The following is a 21,261-nucleotide window of genomic DNA, read 5'->3' on the forward strand; positions in this document are numbered from 1 at the left end:
TGTGAGTTCACATGATGTTTAGGGCAGAACACAAAATAAGAAAGAGAACAAGCAGTGAAGCAGTATCGTCCCTTCAAGGCAAAAAGCACAGGCTAACAATCCACTGTTTCCCATGGTTCAGGGAGGAACAGTGTATTTTTCAAGTTTCAAAACAAAAACACCTGAAAGGACTAAATATACTTGAAAGAACAAGTTACATGCTATCACCCCTCTCCTTCCCAAAAAGGGGAAACTTTTCAGCCACTCAGTAGACTAAGTCTATATTGAAAAAGGTTATCTGACAGCGTGAAAAGTTTTGAAACTACAGCTGAAAGGCAGTTGGAAGGAAAATCTACAAACACTGCTGAGACCCATGTGTGAAGACTTAACAGGAATTAAACTGAAAGAACAGCAAGTAGTCCTTACTTACACCTGGAGAAGGCAATGTAAATAAAATTGCAACTCCACAGTCAAGAGTATTTTTGGTTGGTAATACATGTAAAGTTCTGTACAAATTCTCAGATCAGAATTAAAAGAATTTGTGAGATGACTGAAGAGCCATCAGTGAGCACAGAAGCACTGACCCTGGCTATGAAACACAAAGGTAAGAGCTTCCATTCGGCAGGAAAGCTTACTCTGAGAAGAGCGTTTCTTTCCTGCTACAAACCTCATTTTTATCACCAAAATAAATAAAAATAAAAATTAAAACCCAAGCAACATAGCAGCTGTCATCTTACATTCAACAATATAGACAGCAGTGCACACAAACTATAAGAGCCTGCAAACCTCTGGCAAATAACTAAAAAAAAAAAAATCCTTGAAGATGAAAGGTAGAGGAAGTAGCATACTGATTATTTTGATTTTTCTTTTCAAAAAACTGTCAGTCCAGTACTATAATTGGAATTTCTGCTTAGCAATACAAGTTTTATAACAAACACATTAACTACAGATATGTACACTATGAGGCAAAAGCAGCCTTTAAATTGTGGATAGAGACATATGAAACACCATGGAAATTATTAGTAGTTTGGACTGACCTTTGTAAGATAAGGAGTGTGTTGATATTAATAACTAGTCTCTAAATGGCTTGGATTATACGTTTCTACACAAGAGGGATTTAAGAACTTAGCAGCTTTACTTACTGTAGATCCAAAAGGTCTGTATTTCTTGTTCTCATAGAGAAGCATAGACATTACCCACTTCCCGTATTTAATACCCAACTACATCTGTTTAACAACTGAGTGTGCTTGTCACAATTCCTCCAACCCCCCGCCGCCTGAGTAGAAGAAATGTGTTGTATATAATTTTATCAACATTTCCATAACATAAAAAACATGATGCTGAGAGGTCTGGAATTTATGCAGAGACCCTTTCTATAATTTGATCATTTGTTAGCTCATTTTGACCTTTCTATGAATGCTTACTATGGTTCACCCAAAAGTATTTAATGAAGTTAGTCTAAATTCCAAAAGACTTACATTAAGATGTTGCTTACAGTAGATCCCTATGATCCATAATCAGCTTCTTCCACTTCCAAAATACCTTTAGGAAAAACTGTTAATTGATTCAGAGAATTCACACAGTATGTAACTAAATGCTTTCTGACAAAGTTATGTTCAAATTGTACTGGTTTATTTACAACTGTAGTTTATAAACAGTAACACAAACATCTTTACATGAAAAAAATCTCATTGCTGAAATAGGCACAGAGTCAGAGACTCTTCAGGATATTTTCAGAAGGGAGTACGAAGAGGAAAATGTAATACAACAGCTGCTGGGCAAAACTATAAATACATGAGCATTGGCCCAGGTGCAATTTCATGCAAATATCTTCAACAGTTCAAGTTCTATTGGTGTTTAATCAAATACTAAGAGGAGAAAAAAAAGGAATTAGTTCCAGAATTAAGGTGCCCTAGCTTGATTTCTAATAACTTAGAATAACTGGTTTTTATAAAGGTCAGTTTAAATTATTTTACTCTCCTGAGGATGCACCAAATCACAGCTTTTGATTCAAATGCTCAGAAGACTTCACACAGCAAAGCTAATCCCTATTACTCCAATTTCACAGTTTTGGGTAATTTCCACATCAGTCTACAATGCTGCCATACCTCGGCCATAGGGACATTCCTGAACTGAGCTTTTTAACAAGAGAACCGTTCTTGGAAAGTGGAAAGCTGCTGATAAACAATCATGTAGCTGCCATCTCCCAAACATGAACTAACTAGAAGATGTTAGTTAAAAGAATATAAATAAATGCTTGAAACAGTGAAGGCAACAGGTAATGGATACATTTATTGCAGGTATTTAGCACTTGAATCTCTTCACTTTGTATGTGTTTTCTTGCTGAACACACCTCTGGTCAGCACACACTTCTGTGCTGAACTGAAGGTTTTTAAAAGGTCTAATTATTAGTAATTTGTTTCTGAGGAGCCAGGTAACTTGTTTTCAACTGTCTTATAGTGTCATGAAGCACTAACTTCAATTTCAATGCACATGCATCTTTACAAGAGAAAGAGCCTCAAACTATGAAATGTAAAATTTGCATAATTAAAAATCACAGCCCTGTAGTAAAAGGTTATGGTTTGTAAGTTCCTTTTGGTATTTAAAAATACCCTTACCACCAATTCCAATTATTTCACCTAGTAGTGGATAAGACTTTTTTAAAAGTTAATTTTACAAATTGCTTGCATTTTTTCCATTTATCTGCAGCCCAAGCTGGACTTAACTGTTTTTAATGGGAAGGAACCAGTATTTCTAAGATTTTTATCTGTTCTGCTCATAACCCAAAGTTTTTAATCAGTCCTTGATACTACTCAGTAGGCAAAATCAAATTTTATAGACTGTAAGCAATGGAGACATCTTACTTTGTTTTCAACTGCTTCTCTGTATCTGGCAGTGCTTCATTCTTTTAACACACTTAATGCAAACACAGCTGCATCTTCTCTTGCAAAGATGCAGATCGCTCACATTAAGGCTGCATAAAAAAATGAAACAAACTGACCTTTATAAAAATATTTCATAAAAAAAAAGAAAAAAATATATAATAAAAAAATTAAAAATCCTGTTCAGAATTTGATAATAATTTACCCTATCTTAAGCCTGCTACTCAGGCACTCCCATCAGCAAACAGAAAAATTATTTTAAGTTAGTATTCAATTGGGAAACAGTCAGCTTGTGTCCACATACAGTATCTTGGTTGCTTCTTCTTTATAAACTGTTCACTACAAAGTCTTTAGTTATTAACTCTCCAAGGCATCCAATACTTTCATGATCTGTTGTTTTATGGCTTTGGTAGCATCACCTGCATTTGGAATCAAATACCTTAAAAAAAAAATAAATAAAAATTATTTACTATACATTTTTTGAGTATGAATTTTGTAATTCTTGTTTGGATTTTTCCTCTGGCACAAACTAGGAGAAGGGAGGAGGGGAATATATTAAAATGAAGAAGTACTGAGAAAATAACATTTATTTCCTGTTTATACTATGAAACAGTTTCTGTTTGTGAACTTAAAACTGTGGAAGTGTAGTTCACAGGTCATTCTGGAAAGTAAAAGTTCTTCATTAGTTGACAATGGTATAGATCAGGCAGTTCAAGATCCCTACAGACAGCATTGTCCGACTGAAGCATGGAACTCCTTGTTGTTTATTTATTTAATTCCTATAGATAGCCATAGATAATTTATTTACAATCCTTTCTCTTCTGGATTTGCTCCAGTCAACAAGGTGGTGATGAAACAATTAATTCAACAAGCAAAGAAATTCTCTGCAACATTTTAATTTATCTTTGTCTGCTCTGCTACAAAACTATTTTCATTCTAAGCAGCCAACAGGCATAGAAGAACTTCCCTAATTAGCTAGGAAACTCACCTCCCACTTTTTGTGAAAACAGAGGACCCGCTGCACACAGTTGCCTCCAAGGAAGAGGATGATGAAATGTCCAGCTGATGTCAGCAACTTTGTTAAAACAGTGCCAAGAAACAACAGGCTACACCAGTGGAAAAAGCCCAATACACCCATCTCTCTGACTTCCTCCAAGTCTTTCACACACCAATGCTGAGCATTGCCATATCTAACTTTCAGGAACCATGTTTCAGGGGTTCAGAGTTTTGACGTTAGGCTTCTGGACTCCTCGTACAATGCATAGGAAGAGTTAAATGTCTCAAAAAAGACAGCATGGAAGAAAGAACACTCTCTTGATCCCACTCTTCAAAAATCCATACTTTAGGCTGCAGGTAGGTGTCCATTTTAAGACATCTTACAAAAAGAAAATGCTTGCACACATCACATTGCCTACAACTGTCATTGCAGAACATGGGGTCCCTCTCTGCTGCGTCTTGTGAACTAGAAAAAAGATCTCCCAGCAGAATGAGGAGAGTTCACATCTGAATTATCTGCTCCTAAATAAAAACTATTACTTCTGAACTCAATTCTGGGAATGACAGCATGCCCCTCATCTCCAGCTGACAGCGTTCTGTACAGCATTACCACTTACATTTCTGCTACTGAGATGGCTTACCTTTCAACTGCCAAAATCTCTATGCCTGAAGTATTGCTATTTCCGTATTTAAAGGTGATCAGTTCTGGGTGTTTCTTCTTGGATGTGATTTTGACAACAGAGTTGAGTGCCTGTCGAGACTGTATGTAAGCCAGTCCCTTTCGCGATGGGATCTCTCTCAAACAGTACATATGAGTTGCTGTTACTAGGAGGTGACTTGAAGGAAAAGAAAAATATAAATTAAATTTGCTAATGAACTAAGTATCAGCTATTTAGAAAGCTAAATTCTACAAATAAGCTACATGGAGAGAGCTAGATAAAACAGTTCCCAAATCTAAAAACCAGTTTCAATACTTTTAAAATCTGTAATTTAGAAAGGTCTACAAAATACTTCAGATTTTCGTTGATTACTGTATCATAGCCAGTTTTTAAAACAAGCAACAGCATACAAAACCAGAGTGAAGAGATTACATCATCACCTCAACACAAGAGCCATGAGTGCTATCAACAAAGATCACAACCACCAGGAATCTGTCAGGCCACACACAGAGTGGTGAAAATGTCTCCAGCCTCTCTGTTTCGTTCTTCAGTCACAACCTAACCCCATCCCTACAGGTGGAGCATCAGACCTAAGTTAAAAGAACTTGCTGGCACTCCATGACTGTCAATCGCTGTACACACGCCAATAGGGAGATGCTGTCCTGCCAGCTCAGTTTAAAACCCGCTTCTGCCTTCTTCATGGAAGGAATGCATGTTCAAATACTGGTGGGAACACACTAGTTCAGTTCCAGCTCAGTTGGAGAAATCATACTATGACAGATTACTAATCATACATCATATAAAATACATCTAATGGGAAAATAAAATTCATAAGAAAAGACAAGAACAGACCATGATGGAAGAGAAAGCCCATCATAATTTTCTGTTATCCAGACTCAAAAGGATTTGTACTCTTTGGGGAAGACAAAATACAGCAAGCATCCTGTTCTGCTCTTGCAGGATTAATGAGGTCACTGAATCTCAGGGCGAGATGCGTGTGTGGTACACAGTACAGAGACAAGTATACATTAAAAACTGGAGCCATAGGTACTTAGATCTATGTGGTCTTGAAAAATAAGCCTATGTATAGTGGCAATATTTTTGTCACTATCTTGTGTTGCAAAGCAAAACTTCATAGTAGGTTTTGTAATTAATCACCATCCCATAACACTGCAAACGTAAGAATGCAAATATAGTGGCAACATTTTGTTCTAGGTGGTTTTGTACCTCCATTTTCAAGTTTAATATAAAGAATAACTTAATTGCTCAATATTTTTTTAATGTGTATCAAACAGGCATTTTCCTTAAGCTTAGAACTAATTCTAGTACCTGGGAAACATATGGCCATTTTCTTTTACTTCATTGCAGGGGAAATTATACTTCACATCAGGTTTATTTATCCATGTTTGGATGTTGACGACCTCTTTTCGATCATCATCTGACATTGAGGAGCTATCAATTTCATCTTTTTTGAAGAGAGGAGGCCAAAAAAAGAAAAAAAGAAAGAAGAAAGTATTTAAGAAAGTATTTTCACACCACATGACAAGTTGTCAACTCACTTAAACCCACAGTAGTTACACTGGTTCAGAACAAGGTCCACCTAGTCACAAACAATTGTTCAGAGGGATGAAAGAAAAAGGTATGCATATCTGATTTTTCTCCCTTAATGCTCTCTCAGCAGACAATCATTTTGAGCCCAGGCCATTTCTTAGGCTGGTCTAATTTGTCCATTCAGTGAAGTTTAATAGATGCCTTTTACATGTACTTGTCCAGACATTCCTTGAAGCCACATAAACTTCTTGCATCTACATCACCAATATCTTTAGGCAAGGAATACCAAAAACATGTCAACTACATCCCAGGAAAGCCTCCTCTTCTGGCTTCTAGTTTCTTGTACAAGAAGAAATAAACATTTGTTGATCCCTTTCCAGGGCAGGCATTATTTTTTGTGGGCTATGTTTCCTCCCTTAAATTGCCTATTTCACATAATGAAAGTTCTAATACTCAGTTATGCCTCTTGTGAAAGCCATTTCACACCCTTCCTTGCTCTTCTTATCCCTCTCTGAACCTTGTCCTGTTCAAACATTGTTTCTGAGGTAGAGGATCAAGACACACATTATTCAATGTGTGGGTGAACCACAGGTTTACAATGCCATTATGACTCCTGTTCTATTCTCTGTTCCTTTCCTTATAATTCCTAGCATTTGGTTTGCTTTTCTGACTGCTAATGAGCACTTTCTTAATATAAACCTACTGCTCCTAGACACAGCTGAGCCACTCTACCATTTTGTATCTGAAAACAGAACTGCTTTTTCCGTGTCTTTATTGCCTCACCTTAATCCATACCAAATTTCATGTGCCATTTTATTGCCCAGTCATTTAGACAAGCAAAAGACTCTCTCAGTTCTTCCGTCTGTCCTTACTACCTCGAATAACCTGAGATCATTAGCAAAAACTGTCTTCAGGTTCACTTCCTTTTCTAACAACATTTAAGAATATACTCAAAACCAAAATTTTCAGCACAGATCTCTGTGGAACACCCAAAACTCCTACATTATCACTTAGGTGCAAAATACTGGTTTTATGTCTAAATATGGTGACTTACATAGCAATTTTGGTGCTACATTAGAAGAATTTTAGCAATCTAGATATCTAGAACAATGAACTATATTAAATCCACAGAAATTGCTTGCAGAAATAACTTTGAAGGACACCTCTGTAAAGCATCTCTTTCAAAGTCAGTTTTCTATACTTTGTTGAACTAATTATATCAAAGCAATTCAGAATTATAGCCACACTTTTGAAAAGGTTTTCACTGAAAAAATACAGTGTGAAATTGAAAGCAACAAACCAAAATCCATCCTCATTTCACAGAATGGTTGAGGATAGAAGGGACCACTGGAGGTCACCTGGTCCAATTGTCTTACTCAAGCAGGGCCATCTAGAGCAGGCTGCAATTATTATAGCTGATTGCAATTATTTACTACAAAAAAATCCCAACAAAACACTAAAACTTCACAAAAGCAATTATACAGAAACAAGTTCACTTTTTGCATTCTTCTGTACCAAAATAACATACATATCACTTCATATGTGTTGGCTTTGCTTATTCAAATAATTGCAGTGATTCTGCTTATTAAGTCTAATAGCACTTTTAAAAGCAAATGTAAATAGAAATTGGTAGACAACCATTACTGAAAATACGTTCTAGACAATTTGTCTTTGAGGACCTGGTTTTCTGAAACCACATAGACTTTGCCAAACACTATTATGGATGCTCAAAGAACTGTGCAAACTTAATTACATGGCATTTGGAGAAGTATCTTGTTACTGTTAAAGCTTCTACCTGATAGTTTCATTTTGCTCCTTCCCATTTCTTACAGTGACCAAACAATGATCAACTGTTCATCATCCGTCTTATTTAAAAACCTCCAGATCCTATGAATCTCTTTCATTAACTTTTCCTAAATTATTTCTTTTGCAGGTCAAAGATTTGGAAGCAGAGTGTGCCTTTCAGTCACAGAATGGTTACTTGTGAGGTGATGATGGTTGGGAGTGCACTAACCCTGCCAGAACAAAACCAGGACAGCAGAAGGTCTGCACCATTCTAACAGAACTGATCTCAAAAAAAACTCTCAGCCTTTGGGAAAAGTGTGGTGTTGCAGAAAAAAAAAAAGTCAATAAAAATGGCAAATTTTTTTCTATAGCATTCTGCATGCATATTAAGAGATTAATCAATTATTAACAGATTCAATGCTAAAAAGTCTAAAACACTGAAGATGTGTGTATATATTAGCCATCTTGAGTCTAGCTCTGACTATATTTTCAGAAATCCGGATTGTTATACTAATTGCCAATACTAGAGGTTCAACTTAAGATCTATAAGCCAAACTAGGTCCTTTACATTTTGCTTACCGTCATAGAGACACAATTGCAGGCTTACCTGTACAAGACCAGAGTAGAAAAACAGATCTTTACTACAGAAATAACAAGTGAACACAAATGATGCTCTAAACCTATCTATTTCCATTTCTTCCTGTTGGCTGTTTGGTGCCCACCACAAAATCTTTTTTATTTAGTCTGCTACTACGTATTTGAAGAGGGTGTTTCTTGGTTGGTCTTAGGCACCACCATAACAAAGACGATCAATGGTAAAAGAAAGAAAAACGTCACGTTGTAAGACAAAGATATTAAATACACTCTTATGACTTAGCCAAACTTTAGCTTGTTTAGATAAAATTATTATGTGGGTAAGAGGAAAGTCTTCTACTGTACCAGTATCATATTCCTCTTCATCTCCGATGCTGAATACTGGTTTCACACCACGGTAGGGTTTTCCTACTCTGTCACTGCTGCTGATGTGTCTGTTGGCAATGAAAAGGGCAGGAGAGAACATGGGAGAGAAGAAAAGTAACTTTCAAACTGATGTTATAACTCCTACAATAATATCTTAGCAAAATGTAAACAGAACTGCGCAACTGAGAAAGACAAGGGGATTTCATGAAGGAGCCTGCAACAACGCTGTGACTGACCCATCAAGCAATTTGGTTAGTGAAAGCATGTATTTCAGTTACTTGGCTAGGCTGACTGTTGTAACAAATCAAGCAAAAACAAATACTTTTTTGTTTTAAAAAAAACACTTCTGGTCACCTTCTCAAATGACAAAATAAATTGGAGACCTGAAAGCTGACAACACGCTATGGCGTTTCTAGCATGAAACTAAAGTATTTCTGGACACTCAGGGCAGCTTTATAAGGATGCGGAATTGGAATTGAGGAAAACATGAAGAATGCTAACTAACACGTCTGGAAGCTCATATTCCTGGTTAATTCCTCAAAACATAACAAAATACCACAAGCACTTCCAATGGGGTTATTATAAACCATACCCTGTAGTATGAACTCTGACTTCCTGTCCTTTGCTTTCTCCAGCATGAGCCAAATTCTGCAGTCAAGCAATTCCTATGGCTAAAATCCCAGCATCACGGGGATTTCTGCAGAGATATTGACCTCAAAAATCACATTTAAATCTGTTTCTACAGATCATATGAAATGACACAAACAAACACAACTGAGTCTTATTGTTTGACAGTACAGTTGCAAATCCTGAGATATTTTAAGGCTCCAGCTCTAAGTGCTGTGATTACATGGTTACAGCTGTCATGTTAAAGATTTTGGCCCTCAACTGCTGAGAATACCTGAAAAATACAAAAAAAACTAAAGGCTCAGAAAGCCACAAAACAGGTAATTGCTGAAAAACAGAAACAGTTCATGATTTTAGCCTTTAGAAATCACAATGTGTAATATTTAAAACAACAAAAAACCACATCTGTCCCTTTCCCCATTTCAATTTTTTTAACTTCCCTTTCCACCATGTGTATTCATCTTTCCTACAAACTATAAGCCTTGGTTCCTGTTTGAAGTATATTCACAAACTCCAGCTTACGTGCTACTATAGAATCAAGTTGTGGAGGCAACCTATTTAGTAAAAGACAAATGCTAGTACTGAGGTATACCTGAAAGCATATTTGAAAGTCGAAAAAGAAACTTAAGTATTCTGTGACTAGAATTTAATAATGTAGACAAAACAAGGAAATGCTTAATAGAAGAACAAACAGAAATGCATTCTATAATGAAACAAAAAATAAACATACAAAAACATGCTCATTAGTGTTTAAGACAATAAGCATCAATGACACTGACAATTCAAGAGGGCAGTGCTTCTATATGGAGGCTTTTGTAAATATGCTTTCGTAATACACAACTGAGTAAGAAGCACATTCAAATATTGTCAAATTGAATTACACAGAGGATTTAATAGAAGATTTTGCTGGTGTTTATAGATCAAAGTTAGTCAAGACAAGAGAAAGTAAAAAGCTACGTTATAAAAACCTGGTAACATCTTCAACTAGAAATGGATTTCCTTTAACTTGTTTGCATGGAAGACCGTTACATTACATCGTTACAAATTGAATGGAAGTCCCTTTAGTGGCAAACTTGCAAAAATGAAATATATTTGGGATAAACACAAAGTGGATCTATTTGAATGGATGGGAAGAGGATGCCATTCCAGGTTTTTACGAGCTGCACTTTTAAGGAAATAGTCTAGTGATCCACAATGCGGGTATATTTATTATTGCATCTTCCCAGGGAAAGAAGGTAAGCAATATGACTGAAAGGAGCAAGTAAAATAACTGAAGTATAATCTCAATATATCAAAAATTCTTGGTTGCAAATATAGATCTGAGTGTCTTTCAGTTATCGTAACAGTCACCAAGTGTTTTAAGTTGGAATTTTGACACTCTTCTACCATGTTCTAAAAACTGATCAATAAAATGTTGGCAGAAATCCCCATGGTCTCTAGGATTTCTAAATTATCAAAATATGTGCTATTGAGATTTTCCCACTTTTTGTTTGTTTGTTTATTTTTGTTTTTTGTTCTTTTTTTTTGTTGGTGTGGGTTTTTTTTGTTAGGAGTAGCAGTTAACATTACTATTGGTTTTGCTCACACACCACCATTCCATAGTGCTTACGGGTAAATCCTATCTCAAAGTATGTGCAGGCTACTTGAAAGAAGAATTGGTACACAATCCTTGAAAACTCAAACAGCATTTTATATCTTCATTAATTTTTCCAGATCCAATCTTCACGCTTTTCAGTCTATGAGGGTCAAAACCTATAACATACAGTTCCTAAAGTAAAACCAAAGTCATTATGCTTGAGCTGTCCTTCATTTATTACAAGTAATTTCATATAACCTCAATTCACAATTTTTATTTCTGAAATAATAATGAGGCAATAAATCTGAGACAAATGCAAAGGGACGCCAGATTTGTGCAAAACATGCTAGTTATTTGAAAAAGGTGAGGGAGAGTTGCAAGGTGTATTTACTTATTAACTCGGCATTTTGATTTTCCCAGTGATGAGCACCTCTGTCTCTATCGCATGTTCTTTCAATCATATGATAAGAAGCTAAAAAAAATCACAGATTTCAAGAAAGAATTTCTGTATGGGTTCCCTGCTACATCTAAGGTCTGATAATGCTTTATGAAGAGTTTTTAACATGTCTTTTTCACAGTTGCAGTCTCTCCTGTTAAAACCTTAAGCCATAATTTGTTCAGTAATTGTTCCTGGTGTCTTTCTCTAGTACAAGTCGCTAATAAAATGTATATAGGAAATGAAAAGTAAAATAAAAGTTCCATAAAAAGCAATAGTAAGGAAGAGAACAGAAATAACAAAGCAAAAACTAAGAGAAGAAAGCACTGCCAATACATTATTTTTCTTCCTCTAGTCCCCTGACCAGTACCTGTGAAACCCAATATTTTTAATATATTAAAAACCCCTAAATTAAAAATATGCGAGCAATTTTGTCAGTGTAACCAATGCTTACAAATACTGTGATGCCATGCTGAATACAACAAAGGTGGTTTTAGTCAGACTGCTGAATTATCAAGCTTACCGCTCCAGGCTCGCTCTGTCTGGCCAGGGAATATTGAAAGGTATTCTATAGTACATTGGGGCAGAGGACAGAACAAAAGAATTAAAAAAAAAAAGTTTAAAGGAAAAATCTGGATAAATAACTGAAATGCTCTATATTGGCCATGTATCTTCTCCCAGGAGGATGTCTATAAATAGAAACCATGCTTCATGACAGCTAGCCACAAAGTAGAGAAATATTTGTAAGAATTCTATGAAAAGATGCATTTTTCATTCTACGTATGGCTTACATATTAGCCTTACCTGAATTCTTCACACAACAAAAGCTACTACCAAGTGCTATTTAAGATTTTTTTTTTGCCTCTGGTTGTGAAACAATAATTATTGAAAACTAAAATCCAATACAAAAATCTGTACCTTTTAATCAGATACAAGACTACTAAAACCTACTGTTAGTTTGGCATGTATTTTAAGTCCTGCTATCAAACAAACACTAGCTGTGTAAGCTTCTTGAATACCAAAGTCCTAGCAACATATAGCTCCAAAGGCTGTATTTTAAAAAACTCTAAATTAGGCTATTTGATTAAAGCTTTGACAGATGAAAACTGTTATTCTTTTATCTAGTTAAGTATTTGCAATGATGATCTACAACTTTGAAAGTGTCTTTTTACATGTTTGCACATTCTCACTCCCAGCTCTACCTGGAGATACAAAAAATGAACAAGAGTAGACTCTGGGTTTGAAAAGCAGCTTTACATCAGGACTTGAAAAATCAAGATCGTAAAAAAAGTTAACCTCAATTTGACAAGATGGGGCAGTAAAAAAAACTCCCAAAACAACAAACAAAACAAAACAGAACAAAACCAACCCAACAAAAAACCTCTCCAGAATCCTCCTGTCATTCACCCATTTCATTAGTTAGGATGGGGAGGAACTGAAATAAAAGTCAAATAATTGTTAACTTCTAGACTGATTTCAGAACCAACACATTATAAGTTGTCAAACTTACCATGCAGTGACAAAAGGCTGCTCACTCTGGCCTTGCAATACTAAGGCAGCACAGTAGGCTGACTGTGCTATGATAAAATTGTGAGGAGGGTAGGGACTGGAAATCTAAAAGCTAAAAGTGGAAAATCACTTTTTCTTTCCTGATCAGCACAGTCTTCGCATTTACAAAATAGCCACCTGAAATGGGAAGCCATTCCTCGCTGCTAATTCACAGTGAAATATAAATGACTCACCTGTCCACTGGAGTTGATGTATTTTCAATAAAACTAATAACTTTTTCTTTCACATTCACAGATTTAGTCTTCAAAGCAACTGTCATTTTATTCACCAGGGACTTTACTCCTTTTCCATCACTTGAACCGTTGGGAGAATCACCCTGTAAAAGTAACTCCTTTCAGGATTAATCATATAATGTTATTTCATCTCTAGTTTGTTAAGAAAGGAAACAGAATACAAAATAGTATTCTTCTGCTTTCTGGTAATCAGTATAATGTTAATTATAGCATTAAGCATTCATTTACAGTTCTATCAAATGACAGCAACAATACATGTCTGAAGTGAAGATGATCCAATAAAGCAAACTTAACAAATCCTATTACTGAGCACTCTGCTACAAAAACCCAGAGAGGAAGGAATCCCATTAATGATAAATCACATACAAATTAAAAGTCAAAATCCATGTACGACGTATCAGCTGTAGAAAAGAGACAATTGTGAGCTTTCCCATGAAACTGCAGGCCAGTTTTATAGTAACTTATTCCCAGAGTGATGAAGAGACACGACAAGAATTGTGTATTACATATATTCTGCTGGAGAACGACTACAGCAAGTTCTCCTCTACAAGCTCTTTCACTGAAGAGGATAAAAATGCTCAGATGGCCTCCAACTGACTAGTTGGAATGTAGTTGGAAATTAACCACACAACTGAAAACAATCGTGACTCGCAGTAATGCATTTTAAAGAAGAGAATGAGGAATATGAAGAAAAAATTCTGTACACCTAGGGCTCCCATCCCACTATACCAGCTGAGCTTAAAATTCACTTACATCAACAGAGGAGTTTATGCTACTTCTTGAGCCTGAGGTACTAGCAATCCAGTGGCCATATCCATTCTCTGGTCCTTCCACGTTTATATCTGCTAAGTGCTGCTGGAGGGCTGTTAAAAGGCCATTAAAAATGTTCAGAACCACACTGGAATTAGTCTTTTGATGAAACATACTGTCTATCAAAGACTAATTAGTAACAATTTGTGCTCCACATGACTTAATACAACAGATAAATTCAGATACCACAATAATCATCCCTGGCTTTTCTTTCAGTAGTACAGAATCATTAGGATAACCTTTATTTAGTAAAGAAAACAGTTATAATTCAGGACCAACTAAAAATAAATCACTGGTTTGATCCTAAATACAGTTGTTATGATGCTGCATATATTGACCGGTAACGTCTCTATACTCATATTGTAGCACAGATGTCGCCACTGTTGCAGAGCCCAATTGATTCCAGCACCATAAACTGCAGAATCATGAATGGATGATTTGAAAAGACACAACAACAATTAACACTAATTATGAAGTAGTATCTTCCTATGGATCTGCAATCTAGAGGCTAAACATCAAGAATGATAAGTCAGAAGAGGGAATTTCCCCACTTTCTGTATTAATCTTTCACCATTCAGAAATGTGGGTAAACTGTACCAGTTAAGCACAAACGTGCAAGTGCAGAGTGGTGACTTATACAAACAAAAATCTGACAAATGAAACCTATTTGCTATTCATTTAGCTGATTTCTAGCAAAAGCCTAGGAAAAATATCAGCACTGTTAAGATATCAAGTTTTCTCAAGCCAAAGCTCATTATTAATAAGCTTACCCATAAATCCTCCTTTGGCAATGCTTACATACTCCTTATTTTTCTGTAACAGAAAAGACATTTTTGTTTGAAACAAAAATCTGTGGAATGAGTTTTGCAAACATGGTATTGAAATAGGTTAATTTCATAACAACTGTAAACTTGACTAATGTAAAAAAAACAGTTAAGATTTTAAAGGGAAAATATTTTGTCACTGAGTATCGATATGTGCAGACACACTTTATTTCAGTTATTAAAATTAACAGCAATTTAATTGTACCTGTAAGAAGTGTGCGAGTACCATGTTCATATACATATCTTCTTCTTCCCTGCCACTTCCCATGAAGCAGAGATGTTCCCCACCAGCTACGGAGCCAGACTCAATTGATTGTTTTTGTGCTTCTAATAGGGATTTTACAGACTGTGCAAATTCTGCAGGGTTTTGAAGCATCTGTAGAACGAACAAACAGAAAGTTTTGTTACAGTATATTGGTGTCAAACAACACTTGTGAAAAGATAGAGACTTTGAAAATGGTTATAATTTGTGGAGCACAAACAAGGTAACACCACCACTGTACAAGACACACGCACACAGGACAGCCAGACCCAGACCTCATGTTATGTAAAGAACACTAAGAATGGTCCTTTTCTTCCTTGCTCCATCTTGCTATACCCAGGAAAGATATACAGTTAACATTTGTTAGTTTATTTTCAGAGACACCAAACAATAGTGGAAAAAGTCTTTGCAACTTTCACGTTGCATTAAGTTGGCAATATGGCAGAGGGACCGATTTCCATATTTACACATGCTTGAGGACAACATGTTCACACTTACTAGTTCTGAAACCCTTCAAAATACCTAGAATTTCTAGCTGCCAGTAAGGTCCTCCTCTTGTTGTCCCCCCCCAAGCTTCTTCTCATTTACTTATCAAGATTTTGAAAACAAACCAAAAACTATCAGGAGTACAAGGAGATACTTGGGATTCTTAGTACTCTCAAAGAGCTAAGGCCATGGTCTCCTGAAGGCCTATTATGCATGCAAAAACAACGAACAGCTACATGAAAGAGATGGAGAAAGAAATACTTTCTAAACACAGCTGAAATTTTAATCTGCCTTTGTGGGGAAGGCACTTCCTTAAATTAAAAAGGAAACACTGACCTGTAACTGGATGGGGGCAGTGGGGGTGGGGGGATGCGGTATGCCAACTGGCACACACTGCAGAAGTGAATTCCAATATGTAATTTAAATACAGACAAACTAATGACATCCAATTTAAGAACTGTCTTCATGGACTTCTTTTTCAGATATTAATAGGTTTTAAACTATTTAATATGATGTTCAATTACAGCTAACAGAAGGACACACACATACCATCGGCGAAGTTCTTCCCTGAACAGTTTGTGATCTAGGCTAAAACCCAGATCATATGATCATAGAATCATTTAGGTGGGAAAAGACCCTTGGGATCATTGAGTCCAAACCTAGCACTGCCAGCTGCCCACCACTAAGTTGTGTCCCTGACTGCCACGTCTGCACACCTTTTAAACACCTCCAGGGATGGTGACTCCACCACTTCCCTGAGCAGCCTGTTCCAGTGCCTGACAACCCTTTCCATGAAGAATTTTTTTCTTAACATCCAACCTAAACCTCCCCTGCTGCAACTTGAGGCCATTTCCTCTCATCCCATCACTTGTTACTTGGGAGAAGAGACCAACACCCTCCATGCTACAACCTCCTTTCAGGTAGTTGTACACAGCAATAAGGTCTCCTCTCAGCCTCCTTTTCTCTCCTATATAATTATATCTGTGCAAATAATACTGAATAATACATCGTTTGAATCAGAGAGGTAAAGATAATAGATGCAGGACTGAGCTTATTAACTAAGAAAGATTTTAAAAAGCTTTTTATGGGGTATATATATAGAAATCATTCCATGCAGCATCCATAGACTGCTTGGAGGGAAACAGTAGAGTGCCAATCTTGAAGTGAAGAATACACTGTATGCCAGTCGTAGCATAAGTGATATGGAGGAAAAAAGGACAGAAAAAAAATATGATTCAGTGTTCATTTAGGAGTTAATAACCAAATGGAAGCTACAGCAAAGTCTTTAAGTAATTAGCCTGTAATACATCTCAGTCCCAAAATTAATGCACTTCTCTCACATTGTACTGCAAAAATTTTAAAGCAGCAACCTAATCCTTTTAATCCTTTTCAAGACATATGGTCCTTACAAGGAGGATGTAGTAAGACCAGCTGGAGAAAATAAAAAATGCTACTTGTTAAAATTAACAGCAGCTTTCATTAGAAATTATGATGCTAAAAAGAGATCTCTCCTCCAATGAATGTCTAGTCTTCAGCTGTATGGGTTTCCATTTCTAATAAAAGAACAGGAAGTCTGGAATCCCAAATTCTAATGTGATTAAGGACTAAATAAAATGATGGTTCTACCAATCTCCTTTGGATAAACTAACTTTTGAAACCTCATCACATAGCTAGACACTGCAGTTCACAGACTAGAGCCTAAAATAACTATAATCTATTTTTCAAGATAGACACTTCTCTCTCACAGAATCACAGAACGTTTGGGATTGGAAGGGACCTCGAAAGATCATCTAGTCCAATCCCCCTGCTGGAGCAGGAACGCCTGGCTGAGGTTACACAGAAGGTGCCCAGGCAGGTCTTGAATGCCTCCAGAGTAGGAGACTCCACAAACCCCCTGGGCAGCCTGTTCCAGTGTTCTGGCACCCTCACTGTGAAGAAGTTTCTTCTCATATTTAAGTGGAAACTTTTGTGTTCCAGTTTGTACCCATTGCCCCTTGTCCTATCATTGGTTGTCACCGAGAAGAGCCTGGCTCCATCCTCGTGACACTCACCCTTTACATATTTATCAACATTAATGAGGTCACCCCTCAGTCTCCTCTTCTCCAAGCTAAAGAGCCCCAGCTCCCTCAGCCTTTCCTCATAAGGGAGGTGCTCCACTCCCTTAATCATCTTTGTTGCCCTGCACTGGACCCTCTCCAGCAGTTCCCTGTCCTTCCTGAACTGAGGGGCCCAGAACTGGACACAATATTCCAGATGTGGTCTCACCAGGGCAGAGTAGAGGGGAAGGAGAACCTCTCTCGACCTACTAACCACCCCCCTTCTAATACACCCCAGGATGCCATTGGCCTTCCTGGCCACAAGGGCACAGTGCTGGCTCATGGTCATCCTGTTGTCCACCAGGACCCCCAGGTCCCTTTCCACTACACTGCTCTCCAACAGGTCATTCCCCAACTTATACTGGTGCCTGGGGTTGTTCCTGCCCAGATACAAGACTCTACACTTGCCCTTGTCATATTTCATTAAATTTTTCCCCGCCCAACTCTCCAGCCTGTCCAGGTCCCGCTGGATGGCAGCACAGCCTTCTGGTGTGTCAGCCACTCCTCCCAGCTTGGTGTCATCAGCAAATTTGCTGATAGTACACTCTATTCCCTCATCCAAATCATTGATGAATATATTGAATAAAGAGGCCCCAGTACTGACCCTTGAGGCACTCCACTAGATACAGGCCTCCAACTAGACTCCGCACCACTGACCTCCTTCAGTTTAACTTAGGATTCAGAAATCAGTAGAGAAACAAAAAGCATACAAACCAAATCTGAGTCTAAATGAAATGCTGTTGATAAATGCCCAGCATTGTATTGCTCTGCAGGACGGCAATCCACTACAAAGAATCTTACTCCTTCCTGAAAGAGAAAAAAAATGTGCTTGTTACGAATTTTTAAAATAGTGTAATTATTGATTGGAAAGTACATAATTCAATTATATTTTAATACTAATTCTAATACTACAGGAATCCCTCAAAAGGGCTAACAGCTATCAGAAAATCTTATTTCATTTAATTAATCTGAAATTCCACAGTTGCTAGACCACCAGCAGAATTCTAACAGTCATTTCCCATTCATACATCAGCTTGCCCATTAGAAAGGATCACCCAAGTGCAAAACAGACCATGTTAACTGTTTCACCTCTACTGAGAAGAAATATAGTGGATATGAGCGCAGACATCAACAAGAGATCAGAAGGGACAACTTTGAAGTCCCAACCCAACAGTCTGTGACTACTCAGCACAGCACACAAGGGCAGCTTTATATCCCATCAACATAAACAGGATGCAGACGCTGAACTTTGGTTGGACTAGGGAAAAAAAATATGCACGATGAAACTGAGGCCTGGAAACTGCTTCAAAAACCCAGTAGTCTGTAACTTAGTGACACTATTATCCACGTATTGGTCTTCATGTAAATGTAGTCCCTGCATCTAAATATGTCTGCAAGTAGCTACTATAGAAATAGCTTAAATCTTTTGTTGTTGTTGTTTTGTTTAAACCGTTCATTGACAAAAGACAGATATTTCATAATGGGATTCTTCTCAATGGCACTGAATAGTGGGGTTTAAATTTTTCTCTACCATAGCTACATTTGTAAAGGAGATCAAATTAGTGAGATATTATTTTAAATCCCCACTCCTCAGATTCAAATCAGCTGTACTAAACTCCCCTGTGCTCTAGCTCTAGTTGCTACAGCACAAATGCATTGCAGTGAGCAGATCAATTACAAGGGAGACAAAGACAAGAATACTTTAGCAAATACTAACCTGTGTTGTTAGCACTTTAAAATAAGTGATTCTTTTCTATAAAATTGGGGAAAGAAAAAAACACCCACAGCAACAAAAAAACAAACATAAAAAAAAGAGTAATTCAGTATACTGACTCCTTGTTGCTGATTTGCTTGAAGAATCTCAGACACAGAAACTGCTAGACAGAGCGCCTGGCTCAAGTCTGTGTCATCATCTTTGAGGCCCAGCAAACTGCTGCCAAAAAGACTGTGGTTGTCCTAACAAAGCAAGAGGGGAATAAAAAAAAAGTTAACTGAAGCCATTGTCTTCGGATATGAATGCTTAAAGTAAAACTATACCCACTGTGTCACAAACATAAAACCTGGCACAGGGTATCTTGTCCACACAGTCATCAAATTTTTGATCAACTGAAATTGTTCCTAAAAATCATGGCAAGGCCTAAACTTCTACTACAAACACGCTTGTTCACAGCTCTGACCATGCAAACATGACAAAACACCTCTGTGGGGTGTTTTGTTTTGTTTTTTCTTTGTTTTGTTTTTAAATCTCACATACCCATCTACAAACATCAGAGAAAGTACATAGGAGCCAAAGGCAATGACTACCAATTACTTAATGAATTCACTAGAGTTGGATATCTTGAGTAAGGAAGAACTGCAAGAACACTGCAAGTTATCACAGCTTTATCTCTAGTAAGTGACTTTTTCCTGTTGCAAGTATAGCTAGGACTGCTGTGCAGTCTATTACAATGCAATTGTGTCAGTATGGCATTTTTGCTTCATCAGTTCTTAAAAGAACCTGGTTTGCAAAACAAGGTCATCAATGATGAAGTGCAAATATCACAGGGAAGCTTCTCTCCAAGATGTTTCACTTATCCTCCTTATCTTTCAAAGATCCTAACAGTAAGCACCACCAGAGTAACAACATGAAAAAATTGTTTAAAACAAAATCACAATGAAATATTCAAAGTTACTGTCAGCAGGAGCTTAAACAGTCACCCCAAACAAGAGAATTTCAAAATTACTTTGTTATTACCTTCCTGAAAGAAGCTGGAGTTTTGCTACAGTAATACTGTGCCAAAGAGAAGAGATCTTCTATATCCTCTAAATCAAGATTGGCTGGTGAAGTTTCTAAGAACTCTGAGATATACAAACAACATTAAGTGAACGTTTTTTCAGATGCAGAAAAGAACCACCTTACATCTTCTCACATCATAAAATAACTTACTTTTAATTACACATAACACAATTGAGTTTATCAAGTAAACATGAATGTTTATTCATCCACCATGTAGAAAGAGAAGATACAGGAAATACTCTTTATCCATGGGAAACCTATGCTATTTGATAGAAGTTCAAACCTGCTACACAAATTATTTTTACTGCACTCTTACCTCTGTACGGTTTTAGCTTCCAGTTGTAACACTAAGTCAGCTGCCTTTTCTAAAAGGGGCTGACCAAGAGAATCCTCTAAAACACAGTACTCAACCAGATGGTACAAGGGTGTAATTTTGCAGTATAAGACAAAGATGCAAAATTTCAGGCACTTTCTTTTTTAACTACTAGGAGATTATTTATTATATTTTATTATTCCATGTAAAAAAAATTTAAAGGCTGGTGTAATAGGCTCACAAGAAATTCAGTGTAATTTCTATAAAAAAAGAAGACAGTAAGACGAGAACAATGAATTAGGCTCAAGTCAAGTGCATATAAAAATAATAATCTGGAAAATGGAACAAGTGCGGTAGATTTAAATAAGGATTTGCAAGCTGCTGCTTTGGGCTTAGTAACATAGTGACTGTTTCAAGTACTCCAAACTGAAGTATAAAACC

General features: G+C 36.9%; 1 protein-coding gene across 2 annotated transcripts in view; it reads right to left on the minus strand.

The window, feature by feature from the left end:
* Positions 1-1,589: 1,589 nt before the first annotated feature.
* Positions 1,590-21,261, minus strand: part of TBC1D23 (TBC1 domain family member 23) — a 36,548-nt gene continuing 16,876 nt past the window's right edge. The window contains exons 8-19 of one of the 2 annotated variants that reach the window (XM_065062290.1): positions 20,466-20,569; positions 19,565-19,687; positions 18,446-18,538; positions 15,093-15,263; positions 14,834-14,876; positions 14,007-14,116; positions 13,194-13,336; positions 11,975-12,019; positions 8,792-8,880; positions 5,846-5,981; positions 4,499-4,693; positions 1,590-3,300 (exon numbers count right to left, since the gene is read on the minus strand). In XM_065062290.1, coding sequence (XP_064918362.1) covers positions 3,219-3,300; positions 4,499-4,693; positions 5,846-5,981; positions 8,792-8,880; positions 11,975-12,019; positions 13,194-13,336; positions 14,007-14,116; positions 14,834-14,876; positions 15,093-15,263; positions 18,446-18,538; positions 19,565-19,687; positions 20,466-20,569 — 1,334 coding nt within the window. In that variant the 3' untranslated portion in view covers positions 1,590-3,218. The remainder of the gene's footprint in view (positions 3,301-4,498; positions 4,694-5,845; positions 5,982-8,791; positions 8,881-11,974; positions 12,020-13,193; positions 13,337-14,006; positions 14,117-14,833; positions 14,877-15,092; positions 15,264-18,445; positions 18,539-19,564; positions 19,688-20,465; positions 20,570-21,261) is intronic. The other variant, XM_065062299.1, reaches the window with a different exon arrangement.

Source organism: Columba livia, chromosome 1 (genome assembly GCF_036013475.1).
Source record: "Columba livia isolate bColLiv1 breed racing homer chromosome 1, bColLiv1.pat.W.v2, whole genome shotgun sequence".
Classification (NCBI taxonomy): Eukaryota; Metazoa; Chordata; class Aves; order Columbiformes; family Columbidae; genus Columba; species Columba livia.